The sequence below is a fragment of the Lemur catta genome, chromosome 1 (genome assembly GCF_020740605.2).
Source record: "Lemur catta isolate mLemCat1 chromosome 1, mLemCat1.pri, whole genome shotgun sequence".
Taxonomy (NCBI): domain Eukaryota; kingdom Metazoa; phylum Chordata; class Mammalia; order Primates; family Lemuridae; genus Lemur; species Lemur catta.
Window position 1 is genome coordinate 69,912,462 of NC_059128.1, and position 19,012 is coordinate 69,931,473.

Sequence of the window (19,012 nt, forward strand, 5' to 3'; positions counted from 1 at the left end):
AGATTATCTTTAGTTTGGGGTTTCTCTGTAGGAACCTTTTAAAGCCAACTTGTTTATTTTGTGAAGTCTGGTTAAAACCATATTTTTAGAACCAGAAAACTTCATGTAACTGAGCTCCCCAAAATCACAATATGTTGAGAGCAAAGAAACAAGTGAGGCTGTCACGTATGAAGGAGTTTACCCACCAAAAGTGACATATAATCCTGACCTGCTGACATACGGATTAAATGAAGGGGCAGTGTCACTCAACTTATTAAACATTGGTAGAACTGAGTTTTAAAAAAAACAGATAAATATAAGTAGTAGCTCTAGTACTTCCCTTTCCTTTTCCACCTTTTCCTTCCTCCCACTGAGTCTAAAACACCTAAGCAGCAGGGCTCCCACCCACCTCTTTCTAAGCCATGACACATTCCTTTATGCACAGAGCCGAGTCCAGAAAGCAGAAGGTGGCATTTCTTTGTACTTTACCTTCGGGCAACTGGCTGAGACCATCCAATCTGCCTGGAATGTAATTTTGGCTTAAAAGAACCAGAACTAATGGAAGAACAGAAGCAGCTTAACCCAAACTGTTTCTCATTCCACTGCCCTCCAGAGAATAGAGGGGATATAGGAAGGGAAGTTTTGTGAATTCTATGCTCTGTGTCCCTCTTTGAGGTTTGAACCATGGACAATTTTAATTGTACCTAGAAAGTGGCATCTCAGGCACCTTCAGGCATAGTGCATGCCTGGACTTAGGCGAGAATTGGGATTTTTTTGCTTTATAAGATTGAGTGATTTTGAGGTTTTGAAACAGATTAGCTAAGTGTCCCTTTTGTGATTGTCGTTTCTCCCACCTCCCAGGCAGCTCCTGTTCACTGTGTCTTTTATGCTTGCCTCTTCTTCCATCAAAGCCCAAATTAAGGTCTAGACTGACTAACATGACACACTAGCAGGCATTTAGCAATGTAGATAACATTATAAGCTGTATTCCATTGATATTTCTTATTTTCTATGTGTTTACAAGGAAACTCTTGTGTGTTTCTTCATTTTTTTGTGGGTCTTAGCTACTTTTTTGGGTCATTTTGGCATGCTGTGTAAGATTATTATTGCTATATTTTCAAGAAAATTAGACATTATGTTCCTGTAGATTTTATTTTATTTTTTATTTAAGATAAGGCATTTTCAAGCTCCAGGTTTCCTTTTTCTGGGGGAGGGGGAAATTCTGTCTGCTATGACTCAATTGCATTACTAATTATGTTTTAATAACTGCAAATAGTTAAAGATTGAAGTTTGCTCATTTTATAATATTACATACATTGAAATAGCATATTAGAATTTAACAAAGTATTAACAATAATTAAATAATGATGGAACTATAGATATATGTAAATGAAATTTTCATAACATGGGCTGTCTGTGGTTCCCACTCAGAGATTGCTGATTGATGTAAAAAGCATGTGATGCCATTTAGAGACCAAGGTTTCTTTGTAGACTTTTGTGGGTAGTTGGTTCATTGGTTGGTTGGTTGATTCATTGACTTTTTTAGGTGGTAAGGATTTTAGGTGGGCAATTATTTGTAGTCTGACACCCATAAAGGATGGAAGAAGTATCGTCTTGGTCCAGTAAATTCCCACTGCCTTGGAGGATAGTTGGGCTAATTATGGGATTGAGCTTGGGAAATCAAGCTGTATGACTTGGTGCCTTAGTTTCATCATCTGTAAAACAACAGCACCCACCTCATACAATTAAATGTAAAACATCCAGAGCCCTGCCTGGCACAGAGGAAACTCCCGGTAAATGCGAGCTATTAATTGTTAAGTATTAATCCCCAGTAAAGTCTGCCTGGTGTCCCCACCCTCTGGTGTGGTGGACAGAGATCCCTTAAGCTGCTTCTTCACTGTGCCCTTAAGTAGCTCATTTGGATACTTGCACAGAGTGAGGATTTGTGCATTTCTGTCCGCACAGGCACGCCTGGTACTGATGGGAGGTGGAACATAGCGGCCAGTAGGAAGAAAGTCAGGCGTAGGTTATAAGAGAGGAACAGTTATAGGAGAGCTATGACCGCTGTCAAGAGACTTGTTTACATTGCTCTTCAGCGGGAGCAGGTCTGTACAGCCTCCTGTCCTGCCTTTGCACGGCTCCCCACGCTCCACACTCCTCTCTGCCTGCTCCCTCCTTTTCACCTCTTGCAGTTTTACCGTGGACCTGGTCTTCCCTCTCAGTGATGGCCTCGTTGTTGGGAGGTGAAACTGTGGTAACAAGCTCCTGCTCTCCCTTTCTTCACCTTTCTCATTCTACCTCTGCCTCCTCCCATGAACCCTGTGGTCTCCTTTCCTTTTCCTTGGAAGAGGCCAGGGGAGTAGGATTGTCAGAGTTTTGTGAGGTCGGATACATGGGAGTTTTAACAAACCAAGTCCTTCTCCATTACTTTCCCCACTCTATTCTCTTTTCCTTTTCAGTTGAGTTTGTATTTATTGGTTGGTTGATTAAGACAGGGTCTCTCTCTGTCACCCAGTTTGGAGTGCAGTGGCACCATCATAGCTCCCTGCAGCCTCAAACTCCCGGGCTCAAGCGATCCTCCTGCTTAAGCCTCCCGAGTAGCTGGGACTACAAGCACATGCCATCACACCCAGATGATTTTTTTATTATGTTTTTTGTAGAGACTGGTTCTCACTATGTTGCCCAGGCTGATCTTGAACTCCTGGCCTCAAGTGATCCTCCCACCTCAGCCTCCCAAAGGGCTGGGATTACAGGTGTGAGCCACCTCATGTGGCCTGGATTGAATTTTTATTGAGCCCTAAAAAAAAAAAATCAGTAATTTGAGCAAAACAGCTAAGTTTTGGTGGCTATTAGAAGTTAACATTGTGAACAAAATAATTTCTATCAGTAAAGTCATCCTATCAATTTCTGCTTTCCTGGGCTAAGAATAAATCTAGTCCCTTTGCAAACAATTATTACACAGCCACTCTGTACAAGTCCATCATGTCAGCTACTTAAGGAAATACAAAAAAGAACAAAATAGGCTATATAGGAATTATTCTTAAAACGAACATCAGCCAAAGCCTGGTGAGCCAAGCCAACCTTACCTGTCTGTGACATCTTCCACATTTTGGAAGTAAATGACCAGAATTACTTTGGTTAAGCTAACAGACTACATAAAGGGCATGCCTTTCCCATCCCAATCTCTCCCATGTTTCTTGCCCAAAGTGCTCCTTCCGTCAAAAAGAACTCCCTTAAGTAATGCTGCCTGTATTTTTACTAATTAGAAGCCCTTCAAACAGCAAGCACAATCTTTGTTTATTTAGACGTGGTACCTTTGGAAATAGAAATGTTCAGGGTTAAAAAATGGCTGGGGGGCCGGGAGAATTCCTGCATGTTCTTTCTACTTACCCCAGTCTGGTGAAAAGCTCTCCCTGAACTGGAGAGGGAATTTAGCTATTGTGTAAGACCCTGACCCTGTGCATGTGCCTAGAGCAGGCACATAGTTTTTATGTGTGCCTGTTAGTTTGAATTTGTGATACTGATCTGCTTTTTGTCCCTGCTGACGGTTATTATATCTTAATGGGTGAAACACTACTCTAATGATCCTTGTGTATATAATTCTTGTAGTACAGAGCAGGCACCAGAGGACCACATAAAAATGTTTGCCTCAATTTCCCTGCAAAAAAGAAGCCCAGAAACCAGACTTGACCAAGTAACAGATTTTTAAAGGTAAAGGAACCCAATAAAATTACCAGCTTTTCACAGCGTGTGTCTACTTCCTTTTGGCATATTGTGAGGTGTAGGTGAAATATTCTAACTAAACTGACAGTGTGAGTGGGGACAACTAAGGAGGGAGGGAGATAAAAGTAAAAACTACCAGCAATGATTGATATTGCAGTAGCAATGAGTTGTTGGGGTCTCCCCTTTGTGGATTTGACACTTCACCTTTCTGACACCATCTGCAGGAGCGTTGGTATAATGAGCCCTATACAGATGGGAACAAAAGCCAGGATTACTTGGAATTACTGTATCAGGGCTTTGAGGCTTGCTGTAGAATCATGCCGGCTGGGATTTGTTTATTCAGCTTATAAGATGAAAGGTGTGCGTGTGTATGTGTGCACACGAAAGGAACAGACAGAAATGGAGAGTGTGTATTTTTAACACATAAAATGGAGGGGGCTATCTGATCCGAGGTAACTCCAAAAATATTTCAATCAAAGACTGATTTCTTTCCATATTGTGATCATCAGTTAACTAATTAAATGGGTTTACGTAATGGCTTATAAGTTTAATGCTTTCAAGAATGACTTAAACAGAGAGCATTTATTGATTCTCTAATATGTTGTTCCAGTATTTTGGGAATAGATTTAACAGGTATGAATTCTGGTCCGCTAGAAACTTAAACCATATTTGGTGAATAGGAGGTAGAATTATGTACACATAAGACAGCTCTCTTAGGAGTCCTAGGACTTATGCCTTTTTATTTTTTAGACCTTTAGCCAATACCCTAACCTTCCTTGGCTACTCTGTAGGGTAAAAATAATAGAAATAATTTAATTTCCTTAATCTCCTGGGCTCAACCAGATGATCTCTTAATATTGCTTCTTCCACCTATGAATTTAAATTTTTAAATTTTATTTTTAAGATCCATGTATGGAAGAGGAGAAACCTCAGTGGAATACTTGGCATCGGCCCTAAATTAATCTCTTTATCTGCTTCTTCCTTTACTAGTCCTTTTCCTCTACTCCATTCCTTCCCTAGGCCCTGGGGGAAAGATCACAGTCATGCCCGTCTCTTGTACCCCTCTGCCTACTTCTGGGGGGACGGTACAAAGCTCTTCCTGTACATCTAGGAATAAAGCCTCAGAGTGGTTTTACACTCCACTTCCTCATCCCCAGAGCTAGTTAGTGATATCACTTGGATGGTGCTACAGGGCGCCTTTCTCCCCTGCCCTGTCTTTTCTGTCCACACTATTCAGGTTTTTGCTGCCTCTTGCCCACTACAATAGGCTCTAAATTGGTATTCCCAAATTTTGACCTGTCCTGTGTAATATTCTGTTCAATTTACTCCTCTACGCATACTGCTCAGTGACTCCCTCCTCTATATCAAGTGCCTTACAGGCTCTTTATGGCATTGACAATTCTACAAGGTCTTGCCCCAAACTGTATTTGCAGCCTATGTCCCCAGTCCCTTTAATTAAGTCTCTCTTCAAGCCAAAACTGAACTACCTATCATTGTCTGAACATTCCATGAGCCTGTCTGTACCTGCTTCTTCCAGTTGGAATTTACCATATCTTTTTGGTTGTTCTTTGTCACTTATTGCATATTTACAAATTGTCATTGTTTGGAATGAGTTTGGCGTAATTAATGGTGATTAATAAATGGGTGTTTTAGGTGTCTGCCTGCAGCAATGTAACAGTTTACTCGTAACCTTTTTTCCTAAGGTGATACTGCCATTTAAAACTTTGAAAGTAAGAATGATGGGAAAGGTATTTTCCTTATTCATTCCCTAATAGTGAGAAAATTCATTTGTTAAATTTATTTCTGTTATGGAATATTTCGGCAAGCAATGGATCTACACCAAGTAAGTGAGTGGAGGGCATGATTATGTACCACTGCTTACTAAACCTCGATGTTTTGGACAGGGACAAATCCGAAAGGAACAAACCACTTTAATTCAAATACCCCCCCTCTCCATAATGTAATATTTTTATCTGTCAAAATCCTATCCCCCTTTAAAGTCTCTCTGTTTTCTGTTTCTAGACCCCATGTCCTCTTTGTCAAGAAACTTTTCCTCACATCAGCAGAAGGACTCACTCTTCAGGAGTCCTGTGGCATATGTCACATCCACAAGCATTTGTTTTATGCCTATTGCACCCCAGGTACTGTGCTGGGAGCTAAAGTTATCAAGATGCACAAGAAACAATCCCTGACTACAAGGCTTTCACAAGCTAGTGGAGGAAGGAAACTGTTCGGCAACATACTGTAATATAGATTCTTAAAATATACTCTCTTCACCTTATGTAAAATATGAGTGAGGTGCCATGGCAGAGGAAAAGATCGAGGACTTTTAATGATCCAAAGGTCAAGGAGTCCTTCCTGGGCAGGAAAGCCTTGACTCCTGGGCCTTGGAGGAGGAAGTGTGGAGAGGAAGGAAGCTGTGGCATGTGCAGGGATGGGCCATTGCTCAGTATGGCTGGAGCCCAAGGGACGTGGAGGATGTGGTAGGGGATGAGATTGGAAATATGGTTTGGGGCCAGGCAAGGAGTGAGCTTAAAAACCAGGCCAAAGAGTTTGGACTTCACTTAATATTTAAAGGAAGATATTGGAAGTATTTTGACCATCAGAGTAAAATTTTGAGATCTGTGTTTTAAAAAAAAATAACTTTGGTGATATAGTTGAAGGATGGATTGGCGGGAAAGATTGAAATTAGAGATAAAAATTAGGTCAGCTTTCTCAGTGGTCCCAGAGGTGTCTTGTATTTCCCATAAGACATTTAGTACATTATTTTTTGTAATTCGAGTTATTTGTATATGTATTTTCCTATTAATAATGCTTCCTGAAGTTGGGCCTTGAGTGGGGTTTTAAAGGGCTGGAAGGGTTTCATAGCGACTACTATTTGAAACACCTAAGAATTCTGGAAACACCTAAGAATTCTAATTTATAGCACAAATCACTCAGTAGTTGTAGTTTTCTTTCTCTGATTCTTTTCAGACATTAAAGGAGAAAAGGCATTAACAAGCATTAAAACTCAGTAACAGGGTATATATTTGAAATCATAGTAGTCATAGTTCGTAGGTGCCATTTTGAGTTCATACCATGTTCTATGTGCTATGCCCAGCATACATAGTACCTCACTTAATATTTTCAATAAATAGTATTAGATCCATTTTACAGATAGATATGCTGAGGCTCAGACCATTTAACATGTCACATAACGAGTAAATTTTGCTCTGTTCGTGATAGTCATCTTGAAGTTCTTCTGTAACTTGAATGTGTTCCTTCATCAGAGAAGGAAATTTGCCTTTGCAGTTACCTCTCCCTGGAACATTCTTCTCCCAGATACTTGCAAAACGACCTTTTCAGGTCTTCATTTGTATGTCACTTCCTCAAAGATGACTTCTTTGATTATCCTATCTAATGTGCATTTCTCTATTTTAGTTTTTTCATAGTATATCATTATCTGAAATTATATATTTACTTGTTTATTTTCTATCCCCAATCTAGGATATGATTTCATGAGATCAGTACTTTCAATGTCTTTTGTACTTCTAACTTATAGCCACAGCCTTTTAGGACAGTCTCTGGAACTTAGTGCACATTCAGCAAATATTTATTCAAGGGCCAGATGTGTGAATGAATGAATGTCTCCAGAGCCCATGACTTACTCTTTGGTCCCATCCTCTCTAAGTGTTTTCTTTCTGCTACCTAGCACACTGGAAGGGATTGGCTGACAGAATAACCTGTCAAGCCGTGTATCTGGGACCAGACTGATTAACTTTTAAAACTGGATATTAACTCACTAGGAAAAGAAACTCATATATCATTCTCTTTCTCACTAGTTAAGATTTTTTGATTATATCTCAGCTTATAGTTGTATATAGTTACCTAGCATGTGTGATTAGTTTAGAAGCAAAAATTTCTGATAGATTATTTTTAGAATTTCACCTTATGCATTCATGTTGGCTGAGTTTTGTAAGAGAGCATTGGGATTTACATAAAACAGACATTGTTCCTGGCTATTTTGTATTTTAAAGCACCAGACATTTAAAAATACATGTCCTATCTGAAATCTGCTTGATAAATTAGTGAATTTATATTATCTTCACACACAAAATAATAGTCCTGCAAGGGTAAATTGTTTCTTTCCTCAAATTACATTTTTTCTTTTGTGCTTTCAGATTGGCCTTTTTCAAAGCATAATTTTCCTTTGTTTTGGTGGAGTCTGAGGTGGCTTACTTTGTCACTAACTTATTTACCTCTTTTCTCACTACCTTACATATCTAGGAGTAGCTTGCTGATTAACTCCTAAGTTTGAGAAGGTGGCCTGCGAAGGAATTTTAAGTATATTTCTTGGTGTTCTGTGAAGTTACACGATCTTAGCTCAGTTGTATGAAAGGATTCATATGATTCTAAACTACAGAAGAAGCAAAACAATTCAAAAGCAACCTGCCCTTCACCTTGGTACCTACCTTCTCCAAAAACCATGGTGTAATGCAAATGAACAGAATAATGGTTGAGGAGCAAAATTTTAAGGCATTCTAAGTATCACTGGTTGATTTAATAAAATTAATTAGCCTGCCACGGAGGAAATTTACTAGCGTGCTGGTTAATTTCACAATGCAAAGTCAGGGAAGGGAGGTAGGGTTGAGGGAACAAGCTTATTAGTTTTGAATAATTATTTAAAGATGTGGACCTGCCTATGTCAAACACTTTGATAGCCAAATCCATTAAGGCTTTAAAATCTCAAGGTTTCCATCCCAGTATATATGGGAAGGAACCTCTCTAGATGAAATCATATTAGTTAACAGCTAAGTGACTTATTTAAGATGTAGAACAACAAGTAGAATCATAGAATCCTAATAAAACCATGGGAATGAAAACCTGCCTTAAAACTGGCTCATGGGAGGTTTCCATAATCTTAATTTGCTATTGATGCAATTATTGCTTTTTCTTGTCTTTTTAATCCAAACAAGATGTTTGCAGTGGCCGTGGAAAGGTGCCTGAAATCACATGCCTGAATTCATTTAATTTGCCAACATTGTCTTTTTTCTCTCTCTCTTTCTGGTAATGGGCAAGAGTCAGTTCTGGTGCATTAGGTACTAAATCTCTTCAATTACCAGCCGAGAAGAAAGATTTAAAATTGTGCTTCAAACCAACAAACTGATTTAGTTTTAAAGCACAAACACTTCTCCTGTGGAGCCTAAATTAAACTGCAAAAGGACCCAGAGGCCGAGGAATTAAACAAGGCAGGGCTGAGGTTCAGGCCAGTGATAGAAACCATTTTGGTTTCTTTCATTTGAGCCCCCTGTTGCGAAAGGAAGAGGGGCAGAAACAAGCTGAAAGGCACAACTTGTGGAAGAAAGTGCAACACTGTATTAATTGCTTGATAACTGGACATGGAGTAAAGCTGGTTCAGAGGATCTAATCAAATCCTTATCCTCTTTTCCTTTTCTTTTCGTGTGCCCGGCAGCCATTTTCAACGTGGATGACTCTGTGGTTGATCTGGAGACCCTGGCAGCCTTGTATGAAAATGTGAGTGTCAAAGCTAGATTCTGTAACTTTCTCCTACCCAAAAAATCATTGAACCATTCACGTTCTTTGGTAAGAAGGATTTTGACATAGCGTGGAATAGATTAAGACACAGAAACACAAGCTTGAAGGGGAGGAGACATGAGAAGGGCACTAGGTTCCTCACTCCCACTGTGGTTAACTGCAAATACTACATCTCACTGCGCATCTGCGAAGCAGGGCAGCTCAGGTGGAGACCACATATGTGCCCTGGACCCCAGCCCTGACACCCGCTGGCAGAGTGAAGGAAGGTAAGTGGCCTACTGCAAAGATGGCATATACCAGTGTCTTCCTCTGAAGAATGGGAATGCTAATACCAGCTTGGATGATAACTCTTAGTCCAGATGAGCTGGTGGCATTGAGTATGAGAAGCAGTACAGGATGATGAGTATGTGTTTGGATTTAGGTTTGAGGCTCTACCATTGCCTGCTGAGTGAATAACCTTGGGCCAGTTGCTTAAACTCTTTAAATCCTGTTTGATCATCAGTACCATGGAGAATATAGTGGGCTCTACCTCATTTTTTATATTAAATGAGAATTTCATACATGTAGCAGTAGCAGTATATTTTGAAAGTAAACAGCACTATACACATATAAGGTCTTTTGATTTTGGTTATAAGGTAGAAATAAATAAGCCACAGAATTAGCATGCTTTCTTGAGAAGATGACACAGAAGAGTCAGAATTCCCACTATTGTTAATTGTTCTGGTTTCACTGTTAGGTTGCAAAAACATAGATTGAACCAGAGCCTCTTAAGTAATGGTATTTCTCAGGAAGCTGCCTGGGGCTCCATGGTACACTGTAATCACCCAGCTAAACAGATGATTTATTTCAATATTTATGTCCCCTGGGACCTTAAGTCTCTTATAGGAAATTTCCATAGCCTAATATTTCTAGGCCTGGTGGGATTGCTAATTTCCTACTCATTTTCACATTATATATATATATATATATATATATATCAGGAGCTGTTTAGTAGAACCAGTTAGGAACTTCTAACATGGTTGCATCAGTAAAGCTTTCATTACTAAACCTTAAGTCACAAAAATACCAGGGCATCAGGAGCTAATTATGCATTAGTTTAGTACTTGGAGGTCAGCAAGGTACAGTGGCAAAAAGACCAGTTCTAAGTTAGAAGTTCTTTACCAGATACTTAGAGTAAGCCTCACTGGAATCATCTGTTAACTGAAGAGACAGTAATTGATGTTAAAGGACTTTGTCAATGGCAAAGCACCTTCCAGATGTTTTTGTTGTTACCATGAGCTCTGGACTATGCACGTGGTGGGTACTTGTTAGCTTACAGTGGAGACCAGCTACATGCAACTGAAATAGTTGGATAAATTGGGAAGGTATGCTACCAAATGCCACAATAAGTGGTACAGACAAGTACTTACAAAATGCAGAGAAAGGGAAGATGGTGACTAGAAATAATAGTGGGGAGCCAGTGTAAGTTAGGAGGGCTGTTCTGAGGGCAGGGAGGTGAATAGGGAGGGTGACTTGCCCCAAGTCTGCTTACAGAGAAAGAGACCGGGGAGTCAGAGGTAGCAGACAAATGTCTGGGTGCATCTGTTATGACCATTTGTATTAGCCAGTGATTCTCAAACCTCAGCATGCAATAGAATCACCTGGAGGGCTTGTTGGCCCCACCCCTGGAGTTTCTTGTATCTACAGTGAGCCACTATTTGCATTTCTAACAAGTGACAGGTGATGTTGTACTACTAGTCTAGGGAATTACATTTTGTTTTTGTTTTTGGCTTTTTTTTTTTTTGTTTGTTTGTTTGTTTGTTTGAGACAGTCTTACTCAGTCACCTGGGCTAGACTGCAGCAGTGTCATCATAGCTCACTGGAATCTCAAACTCCTGGGCTCAAGCAATTCTCCTGCCTGAGCCTCCCCAGTAGCTGGGACTACAGGCACCTGCCACCACACTTGGCTAATTTTTCTATTTTTTGTAGAGACAGGGTCTCGCTCTTGCTCAGGCAGGTCTCTAACTCCTGACCTCAAGCAATCCTCCTGCTTCTGCCTCCCAAAGTACTAGGATTACAGACAGGCGTGAGCCACCTCGCCCAGCCCTAGGGATCACCCTTGAGACCCACCACCTTAGACAGCTTCTTATTGCTCATTTTTTCTTTTGTTTTCTATTCAATGCAGAGAGCCCAAGAGGATGAATTGGTTAAAATAAGAAAGTATTACGAGACATCTAAAGAAGAAGAATTGAAGCTGCTGGATAAACCTGAGCAGTAAGGACACTTGAACACTTTTCTCTTAGGCCAGAAGAACTAGTTTCTAGCTCCTTGCCTCCCAGCTCTGAATAACCAAATCTAAATTGTACAGTGAGCTAATTCTCATCACCATCAATCTGGGACCTAACGCATGCGGCAGGGTGACCCTGCTGCCGGGAACAGCAGCCCTGAGATTTGTGCTGCTGAACACAATGTCTCCCTCCCTCCCCCCACCCCACGTGACTCCTCTTTCTTATTCTAGCAACTTGTTAATTCCTCCTAGACTAAACATTTTAGCCAAAAGGGACTGAGGAAGGAAAAAGGCATTGCTCTGTTTAAGGTTCTGCTGATGTCGTTAAAAATTTGATATCAGAGTGACAGAATTAAAATTTATTTTTCTAAATGTCACATCCAGTAAATGTAGCCGGAATGTGCCAGCTTTCCCCAGATTTCTCCACCTGCTCTGCCCAAGTCCAGTGTGACGTTCTCACCCTCACCCTGCCTGTGCTTGTTCTTTTCTCCACTCACTGTCTAGAGCTGCTTGCCCTGCAGTTTGGGATTTTGTTCCATATGCTTTGCAAACCCAGAACTCCAGTGTATAACTGAGTGACTCTTATCCTAGGCTGGGCTTTTCGGGTCTCCAAGCCACAGATAAGCTTCTGGGGCTCTGCAGCCCCACGGCCCTACCCAGCGTTTCAGGGCCCAGGACTCTGTGGAAATGTGGAATGGGTTCAGAGTGGATGAGGGCTCCTTGGCCTGTTGCTACCTTGAATGCTTCTTGTCCAGTTCAAGGCAACCCTCTCAACCTAGAGGGGAGGCAAGTGTAGAAAACAAAGAGGAAATGGAGTGATCAGATTTAGGGTAACAAGTCAGCATCTGTGGTTTGCCCTGAAGCCTCCGCTGTGCCTTGTCCTTGGGTCCTCTAGAATGCCCCAGTCACCATGGATGCCTGGACATTTAGACCCAGAAAAATATCTCTAAACTACTGGGGGAGGGGAAAGATTTCTAGGTTTATTCAGTTACTGATAACCTTCATGCTAGTTTTGGGAACCTTAGCTGAGTTGCTGTCATATGGAGCGTGGCCCAAAATCTTCTGCTCCCCAAGTTAGTTCATAAAGCCTAAAAATACTGTGTCTCGGTTTGGATGGGCTTCCACTGCCCTTCTCTTTCACACACCTGGGCCTCCTCCCTACCACCTGCTACCCCCAACTGATCCTGTGGTTTATTCCCCAAGTCATGTTTCCTAATATAATAAATTAATTACTGCTGAGGTTCTAATGACTGAAAGTGAAGTGAAGAATAATGAGATATTTAGACACTGTGACAAGGCTGTGGGGGCAGTGTATTTGGGGACAGTCAAGCATATCAAGCATTTGGGTAGTGCCAGCTATTCCAAGTTGTGCAACTCCTCTAAGCCTGGAGTTGGCAAACTTCCTGCGAAGGACTAGATAGCATTTTGGGCTTTGTGGGTCACAGGATCTGTCACAGCTATTCAAGTCAGCCAATGTAGTGCAGAAGCAGCCACAGATGATACATAAACAAATGGGCATGGCTGTGCCCCGGTGAAATTTTATTTATGAACAGTGAAATTTGAGTTTCCTATCATTTTTACATGTCACAAAATGTTATCCATCTATTGATACTATTTTCAACCATTTAAAAATGTAAAAACCGTTCTTAGTTCACGAGCCATACAAAAACAAACGGTGGGCTGGATTAGGGCTGCCAATGGGTGTAATTTGCCAAGTCTTTACCCACTCAGTAGCCCCTGCTCTAGGCTATGGGAATGGCTGACCCAGTGAAATGAACAGCTGGGGAGAGATCGTGTGTTTCTGCTACTAGAAGCATTCCCCCTTTCCTTCTGTGTTACTGCCTTTCTATTAATAGTATTATTTTTCAAGACAAATTGCTAGGATGTAGAATAATGGTAGCAGATAACTAACAGACAACTTATTCCTGTTTTCTGTACTGATGATCTAGATTGAAAAGAATTTTTAAAGTTTATAAGTGATCATCATAATGACTTCCCAAACACGCAAAGCTGTTACTGACGCAAAGAGGACTGTTGTGTTGTGCTGGCGAAGTGACATGCTAGGGGGGAAGATGAGGCACAGAGAGGTAGGGGCCTTCAGACCTGGGTGAATTTCACCTTTGTTCCCAACCTCCTGCACAGGCCAGCATTGGTCTGATTTATGCCAGAGTCTGATTCTCTGGCAACTTATTTGCCATTAACTCCGAGTGAGTCGACTATAAGCATGTTTTACATACTGGAAAATATGAATCGTTTATAGTTTTAGCACTGCACTTTCCTAAGAGTCCTGTGGCGCCCAGTCCTATAAATCATAGCTTGGACAGACCGGCTTCATCACTCACCTCATCAGCTCCCTTACACCCAGTCCAGATTTAGAAAGCCATTTCCCACAGAGGTGTCATCTGCTTGGGACCAGGCTGTCTGAGAGCCACTCCCTCTGGAGATGGCCCCTGATTCTTTTTGTACCCTGCCTGCTGATGGTGGTGGGGCGAGGCAGGGCTCCACTGGGTTTAATTGGGCCTGATGCGTGGCCTAGAGTGAGGACGCCATGTTCAGCCCACCGGGGATGCTCCACCAGGGTCCATCGCTGCCTCGGGACCACCCAAATCAGGCTCTGTCAGTGTACTCCTCCGTGGGAGAACACAGGTTACAACATAAAATTATGCTGTGTGGATAGCCCACGTGCACACAAACCTTAGATAATACTTCAGAGGTTTAGGGGATGATGAACCAAACGTTTATCCCTTAAAAACGGTAGGCCACTTTGCATCATTCTACCTGTCAGCTGAGTTGCTGCTGTGGATGTGTAACCCAAACAATGTGAGACACAGAACTTCTCGCATATGTAAGGCTGAAGTTGCAGTCTTTCTTGTGAAAATTAGCCTACACTGGGGAAAGAAGGGAAAGATCCCTTATTTGTGGTTTCTTTGGGGTAGGGGACAGTATTTAATCCTATTATTGAACCTAAAGGAAATCAATCTGTAAATATTCTTAAGTACCAAGGCCCAGTATCCAAGATCCTATACTTGGGGATATGTACAAGAGTATTATCCCAGCTCTGATAGGTAGGATATAAAACACAATTGAGGGGACAAGATATTTATCAGACACTTGCTTCATAGCCTTCAAGGTACCCTATACTTCTGGTACTTTACCAGATAAATGAGAAAGATAAATGATGCTCTCTGCATGGCTATTTTTGGACAGCAAGTGATATAAAATCATATTTATTTTTTTCCAAATTTGCTTCTTTCATATTTTGTATCTTCACATTCTACCAGTTGTCCAAGCCAAAAGCCCACAAGTCATCCTGGACCCTTCTCAGCGAGCCTGGGGATTAGGCTGTCACTCTGGGTCTCGCTGCCCTGGTAGCTTTCTCATGCATTTGCCTCTCTCTGTTCACACTGCAGGCCGCCTTCCCTTCTCTCTTGCAAGATTACAGCAGTGGCCTAGTAGGTCTCCCAGCCTCAAATTTCCTGTCACCTCCAGCCAGCCAAGCCACTGCCATGGGGATTTTCTAAAACAAAAAGCTGAAAGTATCACTTCTCTATTTAAAACCTTTTATTCCTTCTGAAAAAGTTTAAATTCCTTATTTTAGAACACAAGACCCCATTTTAGCATCTGGCTTCTGCTCACTTCCCCCACAGATGCCATTCAGACTGTCAGGGCTCTCTGGTAGTTTCTCACACGTGTGGTGCACCAGCCCCCCGGGCTCCAGGAACCCCAGCTGATGTCCCTCCATAGCTCCCCTTAGAGACCCATTGCTGATAGCATGTGTCACCCTCCACAGTAGCCATTGATTCATTTCTCAGATTATTGAGAAGGAATATTATTGTAAGTTAAATTCTGTTCCCAGGTCTTCACGTGGTATCTGACACCCTGTAAGTGCTTCATATGTGCCTAAAGGACTGACCGACAGTCAACCTCTTCATGCAGAGGATGTTGGAATTTTAAGATTCCCTAAGAACCTTCCCAGTGCAAGCCCAAACCCCAATAAGGCTTTAATCCTAGAGAGTCTTACAATTCAATCTTACCCTTTCTTGGATCACACACGTTTTTGAGCCTGTGGTATTGTCTCCTCATATTGGTCCTAAACTACCTCTTTTGAGACTAGTTATAAGCAGTCATTCATCCAGCATTCCCTACTTTTCATCTGTGCCATTGCTGGTGAGCTGAGGCATTGATCTGTATGTTCTCTCACGTGGTCTCTGTAACTGCTTCATTTGTTTTGTTCATTTTGACTAGGGAGCGTACATACTCTGGGGATGTGCGTCGTACTTGGGGAAAGGTGTCTCGTGGTCACATAGGGAAGGGGAGAAATGCAGGGTACTTCCTTCCAGATAGCTCAGCATCTGGATAAATCAATCTCCCCAACAGTTATCACAGGACTAAACGCTGCCAGTCCTATGAGCTTCTTACTGGTGATACTTCTGATTTCAGTCATGATAAATGAATCAAGTGTTTAATACTATATTTATGAAGAAACAATTTACCCATAGCTTAATTGTTTCATCTTGTCCTAATCTAGAATTCCTATGACTGTCTACTTTTATATTCTATCATGTGATTTTCATAATAGAGTTACAGAACTTTAGAACAAAGGTGTGTTTTCTTTTATGAGTATTCCTTGCTTCAATTCAATGTCATTTTAAAAAAAAGATTACAATCTGGTTGTAGGATAAGTAAGAAAAACAGCTGATAATTAGAAATTTATTAAAACCCAAAGCTCCCCAACAGTATCAGCCAAGAAAATTTCTTTGACTGTAGAAAGAAGTAGGCTCCAACTTTGCTTCTGTGTAAAACCGTTCTTGGTGAGAGATTGCAACATTCCAAAGTAATGATGTTGCGAGTTGACCAAGACTTTCAGAAATATCAGTTAATCATCATTTCAACTCCAAAATGAAATAAATGGCTGTTAGTGGATTTTCTCCTTTTCTGTATTCATATGCAACTGTTTCCACCTATTTTAGTTTATACGCCTTCCTCTGGTCGTTGGCCTGGAGAGTATGTAGCTCTTCCAACTTAATTTTGCAAAGGGCACCAGTGCCCAACTGCTCAGACAGTGAGCTACTGTGTGTAGGTCAGTAATCACCTTTAGCTTTTAAGATCTTTCTTGCCATTTTTTTAAATGAAACTTTAGATTGTCTACTTAATAAGTACTGGCTTTGTTTTAAGAACTGAGCTATGAACTATGTCTATATGGGTAAGTTGATGTGAAAAAGTAAACAAACATCTGGAGAATTTGATCATTATAGACCATTATGTTATTCACTGAGCAAAAATAATAGCAGTATCACTTCAATAAGAAAAAATTTTTTAATCACTTGTCTGTAGATATTTGCCTCAAGTATTCAATTTCCTTAGCCTCTATAAGTACACCTGGGAATGCTGCATTATGAGGGAGTTTATTGTGTAATTTTTCTCATATGCTAACAACTAGGACTTTCCATTTGGGTTGAATCTCCTGTTTGGATAGCAGGAGATAGATAACTTGTTGGTGATTCATTTAGTACACTTGCATTAACATTCTGTTTGTAAAGTAATTTATGTACCTTACATTTCTTCAGCATCATAGAAACCCATTAAAAAGTGGCCATGTTGTCACCATTGAACACATACCCTTGGAGTTCTTTGAATTTCTGCCTATCTTGATATTGTCAAATAAATGTTCTTATGGTGGATCTTTTTCATCCATCTTTTTATTTTCCTTGTGATTTTATGAAGCTAAATGATACATTTTTATTTTTACAGATTTTTGCATGAGTTAGCCCAGATTCCTAATTTTGCTGAACGTGCCCAGTGCATAATCTTCAGATCTGTCTTTTCTGAGGGTATCACCTCCTTGCACCGAAAGGTAGAGATCATCACACGAGCTTCTAAGGTAGGTTTCTCTCCAATTTTAAAGATGGCCTTGCTGTTATTGGGGGTGAAGGAGGAAGTTGGGAGTAGAAGAAGAATGGCACTATAGTGCCATTTAGAAATTGACTTCAGATTGTGGATTTTTCTAAGTGTAAATGTGATGATTATCTGGCCCAAGTGTGAGAGGGTATGTGTGTATGTGTATGTGTGGGAGAAAGAAAAGGAGATGCAGACTGAAGAAGAGAAAAAAAATGACACTTTTATGTATTTCTTCTCAAAAATTTCATATGTCTTCCAAAGTACATACTGGCTACTAAAAACCAATCTAGATAGCATAGTTTGTTTCCTGTTCCACAATCTGGATTGCAAAAGAGATTTTGCTTTAGACCCATGCACGTGATCACCTGAAATGTGTCTACAAAGAGAAATAAAAGAATTCTAGAGACTTGATAAATGAAATAAATGACTGTGACAACAAGTGATTGGCAAATACATTTTTGTTGGCTTTATCACACTAGTGTCTGTTATTGCAAAGTTAAATTCTAGCACTTGGCTCTTTCCCACAGTTGGCCTATGCTCTTAAGAACATGATATTCTTCTCCACAGATACTGTAGTACTTAGTTGCTTATCATGGAGGCCCGATTTTTGTTCCTCTAAGACATAAGGGATTTCAATGAAGAAAGCATAAATATTACCAAAGTATAATATACACCCACTAATAATACCTAAAAGCCAGGAGCAGAAGTCTGCCTGGCGCTGAATTTTGCTTGCTTGCTTTACCCTTATATAAAGGAAAATAAAGTCAAATAAGAAGACTATAAAGAAAGAAAAAAAAGTTTCAGTTGGATAATTTGCACTGGAAGCTAAACATAAGTAAATGAAAGGCAAAACAGATGAGATAGGGAGCCAAAGAAAATCCTAAGCAGCTTGAAATTGTAAAAGTTAATAGACATACTGCAAACACTTAATAAACATGAGTTTAATAAATTTAATAAACATGGCCTATGGCCTTAAAATGTATTATTATAGTTCACCTCTGAGGATTATAGCCAGGGATAAAGACGAACCTACCTGCTATTATGTCTACTCTGAATTTTATTGTTCTTTAGATACATAGTCCCAAAACACACCCTCAAAAGATGAGCTTATAACTATACCAACTCCCTTTTTATAATGTGCAAATACTTTAAAATAAGTGTTAAAAATTAAATTGGTGCAAATGAAAATATAAATACTAATATTTAATCCTCAGTATTAAAACATGTGCTGTTTAATTTGTTGAGTGGGTAGAAAGTGCTGGCTGTTAACATATTTTTTAAAGACATTTAGGGCTTAGTAAAGTGTATTTTTCATTTTACCAACTGTTAATCTTGTGGGTAACAGCCACCGCATAGCCTACTGGGTACTCTATAAATATTTGTTGTTGAATGAACATGAGTACGTTGGGAGGTCAGCTCCATAATAATTGGTGCTTGCTGTCACAGGGCTTGCTGCACATGAAGAGTGTGAAGGATATTTTAGCTCTCATTCTGGCTTTTGGAAATTATATGAATGGAGGAAATAGGACTCGGGGACAAGCTGATGGATATAGCTTAGAAATTCTGCCCAAACTCAAGGATGTCAAAAGTCGGGTATTTATTTATTTTTCA

The 19,012-nt window shown here is 40.4% G+C and overlaps 1 protein-coding gene across 2 annotated transcripts in view; it reads left to right on the forward strand.

Annotated features, from left to right (window-relative positions):
* FMN1 (formin 1) overlaps nt 1-19,012 on the forward strand; it is a 342,614-nt gene that overhangs the window by 205,575 nt on the left and 118,027 nt on the right. For both annotated transcript variants that reach the window (XM_045527700.1, XM_045527703.1), the window contains 4 exons: nt 9,155-9,216; nt 11,402-11,490; nt 17,255-17,384; nt 18,848-18,994. In XM_045527700.1, coding sequence (XP_045383656.1) covers nt 9,155-9,216; nt 11,402-11,490; nt 17,255-17,384; nt 18,848-18,994 — 428 coding nt within the window. The remainder of the gene's footprint in view (nt 1-9,154; nt 9,217-11,401; nt 11,491-17,254; nt 17,385-18,847; nt 18,995-19,012) is intronic.